Source organism: Camelina sativa, chromosome 15, assembly GCF_000633955.1.
Source record: "Camelina sativa cultivar DH55 chromosome 15, Cs, whole genome shotgun sequence".
Classification (NCBI taxonomy): domain Eukaryota; kingdom Viridiplantae; phylum Streptophyta; class Magnoliopsida; order Brassicales; family Brassicaceae; genus Camelina; species Camelina sativa.
The window spans coordinates 4,850,574-4,867,400 of NC_025699.1; the positions used below are offsets into that span (position 1 = coordinate 4,850,574).

The 16,827-nt window shown below is 37.4% G+C and overlaps 4 protein-coding genes across 4 annotated transcripts; 3 read left to right on the plus strand and 1 right to left on the minus strand.

The window, feature by feature from the left end:
* Positions 340-3,208, plus strand: LOC104745342. The gene is made up of 3 exons (XM_010466542.2): positions 340-1,474; positions 2,228-2,773; positions 2,873-3,208. Exons 1-3 carry the CDS (start codon positions 611-613, stop codon positions 2,978-2,980), a joined length of 1,518 nt encoding a protein of 505 aa, XP_010464844.1. The 5' UTR covers positions 340-610; the 3' UTR covers positions 2,981-3,208.
* On the plus strand, positions 4,685-6,789 carry LOC104745343 (glycerol-3-phosphate acyltransferase 5-like). Its single transcript, XM_010466543.2, has 2 exons — positions 4,685-5,479; positions 5,600-6,789. The coding sequence occupies exons 1-2, from the start codon at positions 4,892-4,894 to the stop codon at positions 6,518-6,520; spliced, it is 1,509 nt and encodes a 502-aa protein (XP_010464845.1). The 5' UTR covers positions 4,685-4,891; the 3' UTR covers positions 6,521-6,789.
* LOC104745344 (transcription factor GAMYB-like) lies at positions 10,544-13,630 on the plus strand. Its single transcript, XM_010466545.2, has 4 exons — positions 10,544-10,694; positions 11,571-12,006; positions 12,123-13,104; positions 13,191-13,630. Exons 2-4 carry the CDS (start codon positions 11,638-11,640, stop codon positions 13,466-13,468), a joined length of 1,629 nt encoding a protein of 542 aa, XP_010464847.1. The 5' UTR covers positions 10,544-10,694; positions 11,571-11,637; the 3' UTR covers positions 13,469-13,630.
* Positions 13,773-16,796, minus strand: LOC104745345 (dnaJ homolog subfamily C member 2-like). Its single transcript, XM_010466546.2, has 2 exons — positions 16,610-16,796; positions 13,773-15,968 (listed from the first exon to the last, which is right to left on the minus strand). The coding sequence occupies exon 2, from the start codon at positions 15,904-15,906 to the stop codon at positions 13,972-13,974; it is 1,935 nt and encodes a 644-aa protein (XP_010464848.1). The 5' UTR covers positions 15,907-15,968; positions 16,610-16,796; the 3' UTR covers positions 13,773-13,971.

Consider the following 16,827-nt stretch of genomic DNA (forward strand, 5'->3'; position numbering starts at 1 on the left):
CAAATTTGTTAAAATTTTAAATAATTTTTTACAAATCACTAACTAATAACACTAAACTTTAATAAAGCTTAACAAAATCTTAATCTAATAACAGAAAATTCTACATAACATTTAAAATCTTTAAAATTATATGCAAATCCTCAATCAATAACCTCCTCACTAACAACATTATTCCATAATGGATTTAAAACAATCTTATTAGTTAACAAAAATATTTCGAATAAGTCGTGACATGGTTGACTGAACTGGAAGGACATCTCCGTAATTTGAGTTTCACGTGGGTGGCTACCTCTTCTTCTTCTTCTCTCATATTAATATCTGTCATCCCTATCACAGAGACTCAGAGAGCTTTGTCACTCCAAAAAGGGAAAAACAGAAAAAACTATTAGCTACTAAAAATAAATATAAACAAAAAAAAACAAAAAAAAAAAAATTAGTCCCAGCCACCGTGGGGGGTAACTTCGTAAATTTCAAACAAAAACTCCGTTCCCGCCGCGAAGGCCTGAGGTTATATTATCCCCGTAAAAATTAATCTCCGGTGATGACGACTAAGATCCACTCCCTCACACCGGAGTGATTTTATCCTCTTCTTCTCTCAAAAAAATAAAAAATGAAAACGAATCGCGGCGGCGGAGACGAGGCTCTGAAGTTTTCAAGTTTCTTCTTCATGCCGGAGCGTCCACGTGACTACCTCGTGCTTTTCATACGCTTCTCCGTCATCGCTTGCCTCGTCGTCTCCGTCTCTCTCGTCCTCCGCGCCACTTTTTTATCCCCTTCCGCTCGTGACTATTCCACCAGCACCTACGGTCTCCGATTCACCACCGTTCCTCAAAAAAAATCCATAGCTCTCTCTCCCACCGGATCAATCGGACCTCTCAATATCTCTCACATCCTCTTCTGCATCGCCGGAGCTGCTGAGACCTGGATCGATCGAAGCCAGTACACATCCTTATGGTGGCGTAACTCGACGACACGTGGCTTCGTCTGGGTAGATAAACCGGTGAACTTCCCTCAAAACAACTCCGACGTTAGATTCTCAATCCCGATTCGAGTTTCCGATCCAGGCTGGACTCGATTCAAATTCTCAAGCTCGAGAGCCGCCGTTCGAATCGCTCGCATCATCTGGGATAGTTACAGACTGAATCTGCCGAATGTGCGGTGGTTCGTCATGGGGGACGACGACACCGTTTTCTTCACGGAGAATCTCGTCAAGGTTTTATCTAAATACGACCACGAGCAGATGTGGTACATCGGAGGTAACTCGGAGAGCGTCGAGCAGGACGTGATGCACGCGTACGATATGGCGTTTGGCGGTGGAGGTTTCGCGATTAGTCGTCCGTTAGCGGCGCGTTTGGCTAACGCGATGGATGATTGTCTCCAACGGTATTTCTACTTTTACGGTTCTGATCAGAGAATCGCGGCTTGCGTTAGCGAGATCGGCGTTCCGTTCACCGAAGAACGCGGTTTTCATCAGGTACGTTTTTGTTATACACGTGTCCTTTATTCCCATTGGTTTGTTTGTGTATGATGTTATACACGTGTCGAAACCGTTTTGTTTTTTTTTTTTTTCTGAGCCCCGACAAATTCGAAAGGTGCTAAATTACAAAAGGGGTCAAACGTAATAATCACTTAGCTTAGTGTTAGTGCTAAAAAAAGAGAATTTAGGAGTGTGGATTAATTGAGTATAAGTCACACCATATTAGACCAAAAAAGGAAATATAGTCACCCAACTGGAGACATTTATACTCTTTTTTGTTTTTTTTTTTCCCTTTAAAATTTGACTTATATGGTACGTTTATTTAATCAAATTGAATAGTTAGAGCTTAATGTATAGTAATTAGTACTGTTGTTAGTCAATTGCTTGAGATAATGCTCTCCGACTTATGAATGGTTCTGGTTGTGGTCCATGAATATGGTAGAAAAAACTTTTTAGTGGTGGAGCACATGATTCTGTCACGTTCGGATACAAAGCTTTTAATCATGGGCTCTATGGCTACTAGTGAACATCTTTGTTTGTTTAAATCTAGAAATATATCGTTTCAGCTAAGCTGTTAGTATATTGTTAAATATATCTCTGTTTCTAAGGAGTAATTAATTAATGTTTATTCTTTTAAGTTGTGCGTGTCATTATTACTGCTATGATCACGTGTTGTGTCTCATAATGAAATTTTCAATATCTGCCTGTAATGTTTGGACTTTGGACTCACACCATTCCTTTGTTTGGCAGCTTGACATAAAAGGAGATCCATACGGGTATCTAGCGGCGCATCCATTGACACCGCTTGTATCGTTGCATCACCTAGTTTACTTAGACCCAATGTTTCCTAACAAAAACCCGATTGAGTCGTTACAGACCCTTATGAAACCTTATTCCTTAGACCAGAATCGAATTCTCCAACAGATTAATTGCCATGAAGGAAAGCGTCAATGGTCCATATCAATCTCTTGGGGGTACTCCATTCAGATCTACAGTTACTTCTTGACCGCTAAGGAGCTGACTACGCCGTTGCAGACTTTCAAAACTTGGAGGTCTTCGAGTGATGGACCATTCGTGTTCAACACTCGGCCCTTGCCACCTGATCCGTGTCAGCGTCCCGTTACTTATTTCATGGATGGTGCAGAGGATGTAAGGTTCTATGGGACGAAAACTTGGTATAGTGTAGCGGATAAGAATTTTGGTCGTTGCGAAAATAATACTGAGCATTCTGAGTTAACCAAAGTGAAGAGGATACTAGTGACTTCAATGAAGATGGATCCTGAGTATTGGAACAAGGTACTACTTGCTTAGTGTTTTCTTTTTCTCATATTCATGTATAACAGTTTTGAGTGAGTTTTGAATTCTCTATATATTTTTTTTGGTTTTTGCTGATAGGCACCGAGGAGACAGTGTTGTGAGGTGATGGAAGGAGGAAGAGGAAAAAGAAAAGAGAATGAAATGTTGATAAGGATTAGAAAATGCAAATCATCGGAGAGGATATAAGAAAAAAGAAAAAAAGAAAGCGATTTGATTAGAGAGAGAGATATATAATTTTTTTGCACATACAGATTTTTAGATTCGATTATAGCTGATATGTGTTTCCTAAATTCCTTGTTACATCCAGATGAAGATGCTCTCTATCATCAATACTGGGACTCTTGCGTTTTACAAAAATGTAAACAAACTCTGTATTATTATTCCTCCAAATAAAATAATCTCATAAAATAACTAGTTTTACCTTGATTTTTACTATATACTGTACGCAACAAATTTTTAGTGAACCAAACAAATTTATTCATCCTTAAGCTTGTATACGTAAATCAAATGCTAAGAAGTAAGCACCACAAAAACCGTTTACTGCTTACTTTGATGTTTTCTCATTTTTTCTATATATGTTTTATATAAGGGCATTGAACAAATTGGGAAAGCAACCTATGGTGGTAATTGATTCTCAGAGAATCATTCTCTTCTTAATACAAATTGGTCTTCACGTACCATGTCAAGGATAAATGAAAATACAGTTTTCAAGGTTTGAGGTGATATACACCAATTCAGAAAGAAAGTAATGTTTACACTAACAAGAATATGTTTTTTTTTTTAGCATAGTTACAAAAGCTGAATGAGAATGAAAAACAGAGCAGATGGTATACTACTGTACTACTTGACATGCTGAGCTTTCAATGAAGTTAATTAATGAAATACAGTTTGATGACATGACTAACAATTCAGAAAAAGTTGGCATATAGTATCAATTAGAATCGAAATCCAATGTAATTAATAACGATGCATTCAAATGCAATCAAACATACTTATTCTTTACCGATACGTTTCTTCATTCGATCTATTTTAGTATTAATTGTGAAATTTTACGTATAACATTTAAACTTTTCTAAGCGTGATATTATTGAAGTATATATACCTTAAATAAAATAAAAACCTCACAAATTTTTCTCTTTTGTCTCTTCCATTTAAACTTTGATTAATTTCAACGTTAAATATTTTGTTGTCAAATCCAACGTCATTNATATTTTTTGATGGAAGCTGCCGTTTAGTTTTCCAACCAAACCTCAGCTAAATATAGTTAGGGAAACGGATAAGACATTCGCGCATAAAGGAGATAAAGGCTTTGTAAAACACGCAAGTTTACGCAACTTCTTTTATGCCGCAATTATGTACAAAACATTAATTTATTCTTGTAACTATATATTAGTATTGTTATTATATCTGCAGAAAAATTACTATTACAACATATGCTTTCGTGCTTTGATTTCCAAGCTTTCTGTTTATCTATAATTTTGTCAGTCAGGTAGGCAACCAAACCATGCCAGATTAATCAAAAAACGAAATTATAAGGCTCTACTTTGGCAAGTTTCTCTCACAACTAGTCTTATTAAAATAAACTAAAACCAAACTAAGATACGTGTGCACATCATTCCGAATATAAACACATCACAAGCAATAAATTAAATAAATCTTTATAAACCATGGCATAATAAGGTCAGTAACCTAATTAAATCCATATATATAGTGTTGCACATAATAAAGATTGCCTAATTTTGGTGCATCCCGCCAAACATTCGGACAAAACTGTTGAGTTTCAAACCATGAATTTCTTTGTTATACTTTACGTGTACTACTGTTACATCAGATGAAGAAGAAGAAAAACACGTGACGTGCATATATAAACTTTTTTCCTTCACATATCTATGTATAATATATTGACTCATCAATGACATATTTCAACTTTAAAAAATCATGTATACAAATACGGTAGGTGCAATATTGATAAACTGCCAATTTCCCCATTGTATTAGATACACTAGTCAATCCAAACCCTTATAACATAAAACGTTATAATCCATTTTTTCTTTCATCCCCAATCCAATCGAGTCAAAACTAATATTCGATAAAGAAATGGTGATGGAGCAAGATGGAACTACACCGTGTTCAGTCGTGTCAGAGTTTGAAGGGACAATACTGAAGAACGCAGATTCATTCTCTTACTTCATGCTCGTAGCGTTCGAAGCATCTGGTCTAATTCGTTTTGCAATCTTGCTGTTTCTCTGGCCCGTAATCACAGTCCTTGACGTTTTCAGCTACAGAAACGCCGCTCTCAAGCTCATGATTTTTGTAGCTACGGTTGGCTTACGTGAACCGGAGATCGAATCGGTGGCTAGAGCCGTCCTTCCAAAGTTCTACATGGATGACGTAAGTATGGACACGTGGAAGGTTTTCAGCTCGTGTAATAAGAGGGTCGTGGTGACGAGAATGCCTAGAGTTATGGTGGAGAGGTTTGCCAAGGAGCATCTTAGAGCCGATGAGGTCATAGGTACGGAGCTGATCGTGAACCGGTTCGGTTTTGTTACCGGTTTGATACGTGAAACCGAGGTCGATCAGTCTTTTCTGAACCGTGTCGCTAATTTGTTTGTTGATCGGAGGCCTCAACTAGGTCTTGGAAGACCTGCTGTGACCGCTTCTACAACTTTCTTATCGTTATGTGAGGTAACGTCTAATTGCATGAGCTGATTACTAAAATAGTAAATCTAATTTGTTACACTTATAAGCAAAAAAATTCAACAACTTTATTTTATCATTCTCAAAGATATTTGTCTTTTTATATAGGAGCATATTCATGCACCCATTCCGGAGAACTACAACCACGGCAACGAACAACTTCAGCTACGTCCACTCCCGGTGATATTTCACGACGGACGCCTAGTGAAGCGGCCAACGCCAGCCACCGCTCTCCTTATCCTCCTTTGGATCCCATTCGGAATCATTCTAGCTGCCATCAGGATAACTCTTGGAGCCATCCTCCCATTGTGGGCTACACCTTACGTCTCTCAGGTATTCGGCGGCCATATCATCGTCAAAGGCAAGCCTCCTCAGCCACCGGCGGCTGGAAAATCCGGCGTGCTCTTTGTGTGTACTCATAGAACCCTAATGGACCCGGTGGTATTATCTTACGTGCTCGGACGCAGCATCCCCGCCGTTACTTACTCAATCTCGCGGTTATCCGAGATCTTATCTCCCATTCCAACCGTTAGGTTGACAAGAATCAGAGACGTAGACGCTGCGAAGATCAAACAACAACTGTCTAAAGGAGATCTAGTGGTTTGTCCTGAGGGAACCACTTGTCGTGAACCGTTTCTGCTAAGATTTAGTGCGCTTTTCGCTGAGTTAACGGATAGGATTGTTCCCGTCGCGATGAACTATAGAGTTGGATTCTTCCACGCGACCACGGCGAGAGGCTGGAAAGGTTTAGACCCGATTTTCTTCTTCATGAACCCGAGACCGGTTTACGAGGTTACGTTTTTGAACCAGCTTCCGGTTGAGGCAACGTGTTCGTCCGGGAAGAGCCCCCATGATGTGGCGAACTATGTTCAGAGAATCTTGGCGGCTACGTTAGGGTTCGAGTGCACTAACTTCACAAGGAAAGATAAGTATAGGGTTCTCGCTGGAAACGATGGAACGGTGTCAAATTTGTCGTTGTTTGACCAATTGAAGAAGGTGGTGAGCACTTTCGAGCCTTTTCTCCACTGAAGATAACTCGAATCACCGATCACACTCTGGTGATTTCATCTTTGTTTTAACTGATTAGATTAGTAGTTTCAAACCTGTTTGTTTGCAATTTCTTTCACTTGGTTTAAGTTTTGCTTGTGATATAAAAAGTAAGGGTTGATTTTTTTTAATATGGTTAAATTAATATATAAGTGTTGTGTTGATCTTGTTTAAATGTTATTCTTTTTTCAGATATGTAATTCCTCTTAACAGTTGTTGATGGAATAAAATATATATAGTTTGGTTAGTCATTTATGAATTGTTTGTTGATTTTTTTTCCAACAATTCATTTGTTTCAAGAATATTTTGTCTTTCTCTTTGATGTTGCAACCATATATATAATGAACTGTACATATATATAGTGCTTTCTTTTTTTTGGTTTTTAGTTTTTAACTTTTAGTAATATTCAAATATCAACCCAATAGTAGCCAATAACTCGTTCACACCATATCCGATAAGATTAATTGATAAACTAAAAATTCAGTTTCTAAATTGAAATCTCCAAATGAAGTTGTGTGAATTTGTTAAGTTAGTAGTAGCCAAACATTTTGGAAGAATTTGGTGGGCAGATTAGAAATAGACAAACTCGTTGACCAGAAGACTTTCGTTGCCACGTGAACACTTCCCGTTACAGCTGGCCTACTTTCAGTTCCACGTCATCGTTCATAAACGTTTTTGTTTTTTACTTTCTTTTTTCTTTTCTTTTGTGACAAAATCGTCCATTAACGTAATAGAGTAGTCAACATAGAAGTTCCGAGTGTGTTTTCCTGGTAAGTTACTAGTGGTAAAATTATTTCTATATATATATATNGGTTTTTTTTTTTTTTTTTTGGCAAATCTCTAAATGATTTTAACATTATCTAGGCGCTTTTATTTAACAGGAATCGATCTTTGATTTATGTATTTTATTATGAGATTTATATACAAGAGTACGTATTTTTAATAACTTCAGCTAAAATGCTGTAAAATTGTATAGCATTTTTACTTAAGAGATCCTAACAGAGTAAAATAAATGATAAGAATGAATTTCAAACGTAGAATTTACAGAAGCGGTAAATGGAAACAGCTTCCAATACACCGAACCTTTAAAGCTTATTTTGCAGGTTTTGGAATATATACAATATTTGTGTGAGATTCGTTTGACATCAAGAACCACAACCATTATATAGTTACGAATGCAAAGTTAAAAGTTTCCATTTAAAAGATGAATGTCCCGAACTTAATTTTACAGGGATGAATGCTCGACAACTCGTCTGCCTATTTCCACTAAAAGACGTACGTCCACCATATATATATACTTCTGTTGAAGTTTTAGTTTAAAAAAACTTTGATTACAAGAAAAAGTTGTCGAACATTCATCTGTGAAATTACGTTCTGTATTCTGTAATACCATTAACTTGACCATTTAGAGCCTATTGAGGGATTGGCGGGTGTGTGATCCGCCGTGGAGCTACAACTGGAAACTGGAAAGTGTATATATTGGAAAGATGATTTATAAATTCACCTGTTTGTCAAAAAAAAAAAAAGATTTATAAATTCATCTTTATATTTAGAATTTGAAAGAAAAAAACATGTTCGTAGATCTGGACAAAACAGCAGCAAGAATGCATAAGACTTAGAAAGAATTAAGAAGTATATATGCCTATATCGTTAAATTTACTTCAAAAAGATATACATTAGATTCATCATCCAAAGATGCAAATATTATAACTAGGAAGAAAGCTGAAAGAAATATATATATAGATAAATATGTTAATATCTATATAAATTAAGCAGAAGATTAAGGAATTTATGGAAAACAACTGTAAGATCATTTTGAGAGATTCAAAATATCTGGCAAGAACTCATCAAGAAACAGATAAAATGAACATACCAAAAAGTTCTCGAGCTAAATTCAAGAAATACCTCCTCTTCTGATCCGATCTGTGGATTCATACAAAAACAAAAAGCTACAAAATACTTTTAATCATCGGAACATACCTGTTTATAGGTATAAGCCACTGATTGCAGCTGCAGCATCATCAAGATTCTCATACATACATCAAAAATCTTGTCATGGATAGGTTCATACATACGAATCACGAATGTACATATATAATACTTGATGATTTGTGAATCTTGATGATGCTCCAACAGCGAACAGTAGCTGTTTGATGATAGGACGTATGGATCTGTGGTTTTGTCTTGGATCTTTTCAAGACTCAAGACGGCACCATTTTGTTGGAAACATCAAACCCTAATTAATCTCAATCCTCAATCTAGAGAGAGATAGACTTGTATAAAGGATAAAGCGATAGAGCTAGCTAGGAGAGCCTATTTGGTGCTTTCTCCAATAATGTGCACAATATTATAGTATATTTTAATTTGCGTATAATTAAATCAAATGTAGGTTAATTAAGATCTCAGGTAGTCGTTGGTACAACACAAGGAAATATCTTTATTATACTAGCACTATTACAGAAACTAAATTTGTCACAAACAAACAATATTCAATCATTGTTACCATAATCCGTAAGTATTTTTTTACTTGTTAGCCTGCAAAAGAATATTGTCCCAGTGGTTTTATCACTTGTTCCGCGATCAACCAATAATCGTAATTTACCAGATCAAATCAACTTTAATTTTCAACTATTTCACTAGTTAGCGAATCTTAATTAAGATCAAATAAAATGTGAGAAACAAAATAGAAAAAGAGACAAGCGTGAGACACGGAGAAGTGGAAACTGATCCTCTTACGTTCCTCGTACGTTTTACAAGAGTTCCCCACTGCTTTCCCTATTTCTATATTATTCCCTCCATCCCTTCTCTTTCACACACTTTATGGTTTTGTAAAAAATACCCTATTATTTTGTATTCCAATTGTTGTTAGTATAGAATTAAATTAGATTGATTTTCATATTCGGCATCCTTGAAAGATACCACTTGTTAGTAGAGTGGGTCTATTATTTCTAGAGTCTCTCGAAATATATAAACCCAAAAAGCCAGAGCAATCATCTTTTGTGGGTTTGGTGTTATATATGTCTACATTGGCATTTTAATTTATCAGCTTTCTCTTTATATATTGTTTGTTTCTTCTCTTGTCAAGCTTGCGTCAGGCCTCTAGTTATCTTCACACACAAATATATACTATATATATTATATACACCAAAATTCAGGCCACAAAATATACGTGAGCTATTCAAAATCACGAGGTCCACACGCTCTTTCTTGCAACTAATTAAGACCAGAGGGGCAAAAAAAAAAGAAAAGCTATGGTTGGATTTTATTATCTTGTTTACCAAATAACATATATTCATTTTACGTGAAAATAGAAATATCTATTATTGAAGTCATCGATCGATCAGTGGCATGATTCGTCGTTTGGCTTCTTTAAAACAGTAGTATTAAATAAGCTTTGCATATTAAATCGATGAGGGCAAATCTGATTAGAGAGAGAGTCAGTGTGTCATCACATAAGTTATTTTTTGTTGTCAAAAGAATGAATGAATGACGATGCATGCACTAATATGAGTTGCGGCGCGGACTGGGACTCTCATTGTAAATCTCTTAACGTATAACTAGATTTGCAATTTATAACATACGTCAATAAGTTCATTTATAACATATATCATTAAATGAAAGTATATATATAGATTGCAATTTATGTTCGGTTTGGGTTCCTTTTTATCAAAGACGTATACGATTTTATATATATCCAACAACATTATCAATATATATACTTTTCAATAACACATTTCGTAAAATATATTACTATGATTATATATCATTCTAAATAATCTAAAATTTACAATAATAAAGATATCGGATTCTTTGACGATAAAAAAAGATATTGGATTTGTTTGCTATATTTTTTTCCTTCTAATTTGGTGGCACAAATATACGTACATAATTATTTATCAGTATATAATTTATTTATCTCCCGCAAAGAAAAGGTAAAAAAAACAATAAATAAGTAGGAGAGTTATTTTTTTGTTTAATAAAATAAAAATAAATAATTTTTCCAAAAATTGCATCTCTTTCTTTGCCACTAATGTTTGAGCAGCAGAACCAGAGAGAGCTTTGATGAATCTTTTAGCTTTCGTACTTTGAATCTCTTTCACTCTTCATCGTTCTCTCTCTCTCTCTCGAGCTTTCCCGCGTCGTCGTCTCTCTCCTGGTAATGTTTCTTCTTCTTCTTCTAGATTGTTCTTCCGTTATTAGTAGGTAGGTCTTTGAATCCATTTGCGCGGATCTCTGATCTTCAATTCGTTGTCTTCTGATCAGTGTTGAGTTTGAATTTTTGAGCTAATTTTTTGTTCGATTGTAATTTTCCAATACCGAATCGGATAGTTTTGTTTGTTTCAAATCTGTATCTTCAGCTCAACTCGAGCTCCGATTTCGTCGTAATGTTGTAGATCTCAGCCTTTGCGAGTTTACTGATTCAGGTTGCTAGATGCTGAACATAGAGTTTACCTTTTTTTACCTCAGCTAGGGTTTGTGTGTATATGTTGCTTTTTCGATTCTTGTAAATAGAGAGGGATTCACTTGTTTAATCATAAATTCCTGAATGATTTTGAATATTGAGTTTTACTTTTGGAAGTGGGATTCAAAATCTTGAGATTGTGGATTTGTTTTTTTTTTTGGCCTTAGAATTTGATACAGATGTCATTTCAAAGTGTCAGTGCCTTTTGTGTTAGTATCCAGTGAGAAACGATGTATATAATAACTCCAAGGCATGGTTTAGCTGTGAAATCCAAAACCTACTTTGATGAACTTGCTATTTTTGTTGTGACAAATCGAAAATGCATATCTAATGATGTTAGTAGTGTGTTCTGTAGAATTTTCATCAATGGATTTTTTAGTTGTTGCCTAGTAGTATCTCAGTGGTAGATAAGAAATCTTGTGCGTTCTACTAGACTTATTATTTTAACTGTTTGTTTTCAGTTTTCTCCTCGTTTGGAAGTCTATCATTTCGTTTTTTTGTTGATATGTACATGAATGGCTGCTGGCTGGAATATTAAAGGGTTTGTCTTATTTCTCTAAACTGGTTCAGGTGGGAGCTTTGATGTCTAAATTGTTTATTCAAGTTGTGGGGGTTGTCTTGATATAAATAGAAAGAGATGAGTTACTTGACTACGGTTGAGAGTGATGATGGTATGCACTCCAGCATCTATAACGAATCTTCAGCTGCTGATAGTATCAGCAACGGCTACAGAAGTAGAGGGAGAGGAGGTGCCCTGAAGAAAGGACCATGGACCTCAACTGAAGACGGGATTTTGATTGATTATGTGAAGAAGCACGGCGAGGGTAACTGGAATGCTGTTCAGAAACACACTAGCCTGGCCCGTTGTGGTAAAAGCTGTCGTCTGAGATGGGCTAATCATCTGAGGCCAAACTTGAAGAAAGGAGCATTTAGCGAAGATGAAGAACAGCTCATTGTTGAACTGCACGCCAAATTGGGAAATAAATGGGCGCAGATGGCTGAACATGTAAGTAGTCTTGTAACTGTGGAAGCTATCTGATAATGGTCCATTTTCATAGATTGATCTTTCCTGTGTTGCCTAAAGACTAATCTCCTGGTATAATTTCTCTTCTTGTTTATCAGTTGCCTGGTCGAACTGATAATGAGATAAAGAATTATTGGAACACTCGTATCAAGAGGCGACAACGAGCAGGCTTACCACTGTACCCTCCTGAAATCCATGTTGAAGATCTCCAGTGGAGTGAAGAGGATACAAAGAGTAATATCATAAGAGTAGATAGAAGAAGACGTCAAGATTTCTTGCAGTTCGGGAATTCCAAAGCGAATCTCTTATTTGATAATCTAAGTTTTGCTGCTAGCTTATTACCTGCCGCTTCTGACATATCAGATTTGGTTGCATGCAACATGCTAGGAACTGGCGCAAGTTCTTCCTGGTACGAAAGCTACATGCCACCGATATTGCCTTCCCCAAAGCAAGTCTGGGAATCTGGATCTCGGTTTCCCATGTGCAGCAGTAACATAAAGCATGAAGTTCAATCCCCAGAATACTTTCAGAATACTGCTTCACAAAAGAATCCCAGATCTTGCAGTATCTCACCTTGTTATGTTGATCATCCTCCTTACGGAAACCAACATTCATCTGATATGATGATGATTCTAGATAGCCATACCCTTACGGATGGCATGCTTCCTACTTCTAAGCCCTCGTTTGGGGCAGTGAAGCTGGAGCTCCCTTCATTCCAATATTCAGAAACTAGTGCATTTGATCAGTGGAAAACGACACCGTCACCTCCACATTCAGATCTCCTTGATTCTGTTGATGCCTATATTCAATCTCCACCTCCATCGCAGATAGAGGAGTCAGATTGTTTCTCTTCATGCGACACCGGCCTACTAGATATGTTACTTCATGAGGCCAAGATCAAAACTAGTGCAAAGCACAGTTTGTTGTCATCATCACCTGAGAAGAGTTTCTGTTCAACTACTTGTACAACCGATGCTACTCAGAATATACCACGTAGCCAGATCAAATCAGGGGAGTTGGAAGATTCCCAAAAGAATTTGGCTCGCTCCGAGATTTCAATTCCCACGCAACTTACTGCAGGTGAGTCGATCAAAGTTACTCGATGATTGGTATCTAAACTAATTGTTTTCCATATTGATTGGTGTCCATACTTGACACTTTTGCAGGGAACTTTGTAAAGACAGAAGAGTTGGATCAGGTTTGGGAACCAAAGAGAGTTGACATGACACGGCCTGATGTTTTACTTGCATCGAGCTGGCTTGACCAAGGATGTTATGGGATTGTTAGAGACACAAGCAGCATGAGCGATGCGCTTGCGCTTCTTCTTGGTGGTGACGACATTGGGAACAGTTACGTGACTGTTGGGTCATCTTCTGGTCAAGCACCACGAGGAGGTGTCAGGTCTTGTGGATGGACTAATATGCCTCCTGTTTGGTCGCTGTAACTAAACGAACCATATCACAATTTGAATCTTTCTGTATTTTCATTCACTGGCTTACATGACTCAGGACTTGCGGTTTGTTATACGTGAGAGAAGATTTTATGGACGTCGTAAAAGTTTGGATTTTCTCTAATGCTTGAAAGGCAATTTACCCAATTTCTTGCTTCCTGTTCACTCCCTTATACAGTACTTTGCTCGATTGGTTTTGTTTAGATCTAAATAGCAAATCGTAATCATATAATCCAGACACAGCTACTAATACCAAATGACATATATGGGATATTTATGCCAGATGTTACCAAAACAATAAATAAGATTATGTCAAAAATATATAATAAGATAGTAGTGGCTCAAGCATTCTCAATATATATAGCGACATCAAAGGGAAATGAATCATTACAAATAATAAAAAGTGTTTTTTAGGTCTTGCTTCTCGCAAAGTGACGGTGCCCCAAGAGGATTAAAACCCAAAATTCTCATTGGGACTCCGAAAAGATTTTTTAAACTTACACTCCCGTTTTCTTGTTTCTAATGATTTCTTTAAGCTCTGCGAACTTCTTCTTGCATTGAATCATCGTTTTCCCAGGAACAGCTGCAGCTACTCTCTCCCATCTTTGGCTTGTCTCTTTTGGGAATGTCTTCAAAGCTTGAACCAAAGCTCTTTCTTGCACAGTTGACCAACCATCTGTGTCTGAACTTCCACCTGCTTCATCATTGTTGTCTGAGCTCTGACTGCTAGCCACAACAGTCTCTTTAGAAGGGCTTGCCTTTGTTGTGGTCGTCGCCGTAGGTAGAGATTCTCCGAGCTCTTCTCTTGTGGAGAGAGGGGATGCGATTGAAGCAGAGGGTTTCCTCTTCTCGAGGAATGAATCGAATGCTTTAGCAGAATCTGGTTTTTGTAGAAGAACTGTTTTAGTTGCTTTCAGAATCTCCTCTACGGATCTTCCTGTGCCGATGTACTCTGAAACAACTTCCCATCTTCGAGATGTCCCCTTTGGATATTTTACCATTCCTTTTCTCAGCATATCAATCTCTTCCTTGCTCCATGGTTGTTTCTTCACAGTACTACTATCTAACTGAGACACTCGGGTTGTAGGCTCTGTGCCACCGTTGCTCTTCTTACTTTCTTTTTCTTTAGATTCAGCTTCGTCGTTTCTACTAGTATCGCATCCATCTTTGATCACCTTTGCCAACTCTAGTCCTGTTTTGTTTCCCATTTTATCACATAGATTCTGCAACTGCTCAGTGTTAAGTGACATGCATAGATTCTCTATATCTTCCTCGGAAATGTCAAGCAGACGCTGAGCCACGAGAGGAGCTGAGAGAGCTCTAAGACGATTCCGTTCTTTGCGTAAGAGCTTCTTCTCTCTTTCCTTATTTTTCTTTTGTTGTTGTGCAGATTCTGCAGCTCGCTTCTCTTCTTCTTCTTTTCGCCTTTTCTCTTCTTCAGCAGCAATTGCAGCGTCCTCTTCCTGCTTCTTCTTAGCCAGAAGCTTTGCATCTTTTTTCTGTTGCTTCTCAGCCTTTTCTTCCTCTTTTCTTTTCACAATTCTCGGGTCTTTTCGATACGCATTGTCAACAAGAGTCCGGATTCGAGCATGCTCTTCCTTCCTAGCCTTCACAGTTTTTTTGGCATTCTCCTTCTCCATCCACCTCCGTTCTTCACGAGAATCTGCTTGTTCAAGATCATGCTCCTCTTCATCAGGAAACTCCCTCCAACTCTTGAAAGCGTACCAAAAGTTGTAGAACTTATCAACATCTTTAAGTGGTGTGCTTTCATCTCCCAGATCTGGAATACGCTGATTCACTGACCACCTAGCATTTCTCTTGAAAGCTGGACCAAACACCTTGAAAAAGTCTTGCGGCAAACAATCCGATGGGACCTCGTCATCAAACTCATCAGTGGAGTCAAAAATTCTTCTCCTTGTTGAGTCCATCAACACCTCATACGCTTCTTGAATCGCTTTGAAGCGAGATTCTATCTCATCTTTCTTGGCTTCCTTGGCTTCTTCTGTCTCCTCTAACAGAAGGAGAGTAGCGAGTTTATCAGGATGATGCTTCAGAGCAGCTTCACGATAGCTTTTCCTAATCTGATCTTCAGTCGCAAGATATCTTAAATTGCTCAAACCCAACAATGCATAGTGGTCTTGTTGCTGGGTACCAGACTTCTTCTTTCCTTTGTTGGCATATGAGTTGAATGAAGGAACATACTCCTTCTCTTTATCATCTCCCACTTTCTTATCACCATCTTCATTGTCAGTGGGTTCCTCTGCACAACCATGCAGTTTAAGAGCAGCAGAATGGAAGGCATGACCAGCAGGTTCACGGTTTAAAGCCTTCACAGGAAGACAATTGGAAAAAGCATAGAACGGTTTTCCATCCACAAGTTCCTCAGAGTATGTAATTAGCTTAATGGCAGAGTCACTTCTCCGGCTCGGCATGATGAAAAAATGTACAGAAGCTGCAAATCACCTTACTCCCAAGTGAGTATCCACGCTGATTTCTGTCCAAAAGATTACAGAAATATTGTGAACTTGGTTAGCAATTGAAACAGATCAATATTCATCTACATATATTAACCTACTATCAAAAGTAATAGGCAAAGCTAAACTTATCTAGTAGCAAAACCTATGATTTGAATAGAGATGTACTAACCAGACCTCAAATTAAAATCCCAAAAAGATTCCAAATTCATTGAGTCAACAATACAGACACCTAATCCTCGACTAGCTAGTTATAGAATAAGCACTAACAAACAAACAAACAAACCGAGAGAACATCAACATAAGAACCAGAGAATCCACAAAGCCTAATTGGTTTTGAAAGACATTGTTATCACAAAACATGACTGAAGCCACTAAAAACAACTCCATAAAAGATGAACATGACAAACCAATCCATCTCTTAAAAACCTTAGAAATCAATCCTAATCCTAAGGTTACTTATCACTCAATACCATAATTTGCATCACATATCAAACAAAAAAAAAATAGATTTTTTTCTACAATCAGTTTACCCTCCTCCCCTTTATGCACAAACAAAAGATGATCTATTCATATCATAAGAAATTTCAAGAATTTATTTGATAACATTCGAAACCACTCAGAAACCACCACTAATACAACACAGTGATGCTTTTCTTACCAGAAACTCACTCGGATCCGTGGGTCGGAAGTTGCACCGGCGAGTTTCAACCAGCGTGAGCCTCCTCCAACCTACGCTGGTAGAGAAAGATGAAGAAGTTCAATCTGGTTTATGAGGAAAATAGCGGCGGCAACGATTTGCAGATGGAGAAAGTTATTTAGAGAAGAAGAAGAGAAGAAATGGTCTATCAGATTATTACCTTGTTTGGTTGTTCGTAT

Bases quoted from the DNA above. Each gene is read 5' to 3' on its own strand.
- LOC104745342 (XM_010466542.2), top strand. From the start codon at position 611: ATGAAAACGAATCGCGGCGGCGGAGACGAGGCTCTGAAGTTTTCAAGT. The intron at 1,475-2,227 runs GTACGTTTTTGT...TTTGTTTGGCAG, and splicing joins AAGAACGCGGTTTTCATCAG to CTTGACATAAAAGGAGATCC. The intron at 2,774-2,872 runs GTACTACTTGCT...TTTTGCTGATAG, and splicing joins ATCCTGAGTATTGGAACAAG to GCACCGAGGAGACAGTGTTG.
- LOC104745343 (XM_010466543.2), top strand. From the start codon at position 4,892: ATGGTGATGGAGCAAGATGGAACTACACCGTGTTCAGTCGTGTCAGAG. The intron at 5,480-5,599 runs GTAACGTCTAAT...CTTTTTATATAG, and splicing joins CTTTCTTATCGTTATGTGAG to GAGCATATTCATGCACCCAT.
- LOC104745344 (XM_010466545.2), top strand. From the start codon at position 11,638: ATGAGTTACTTGACTACGGTTGAGAGTGATGATGGTATGCACTCCAGC. The intron at 12,007-12,122 runs GTAAGTAGTCTT...CTTGTTTATCAG, and splicing joins GGGCGCAGATGGCTGAACAT to TTGCCTGGTCGAACTGATAA. The intron at 13,105-13,190 runs GTGAGTCGATCA...ACACTTTTGCAG, and splicing joins TCCCACGCAACTTACTGCAG to GGAACTTTGTAAAGACAGAA.
- LOC104745345 (XM_010466546.2), bottom strand. From the start codon at position 15,906: ATGCCGAGCCGGAGAAGTGACTCTGCCATTAAGCTAATTACATACTCT.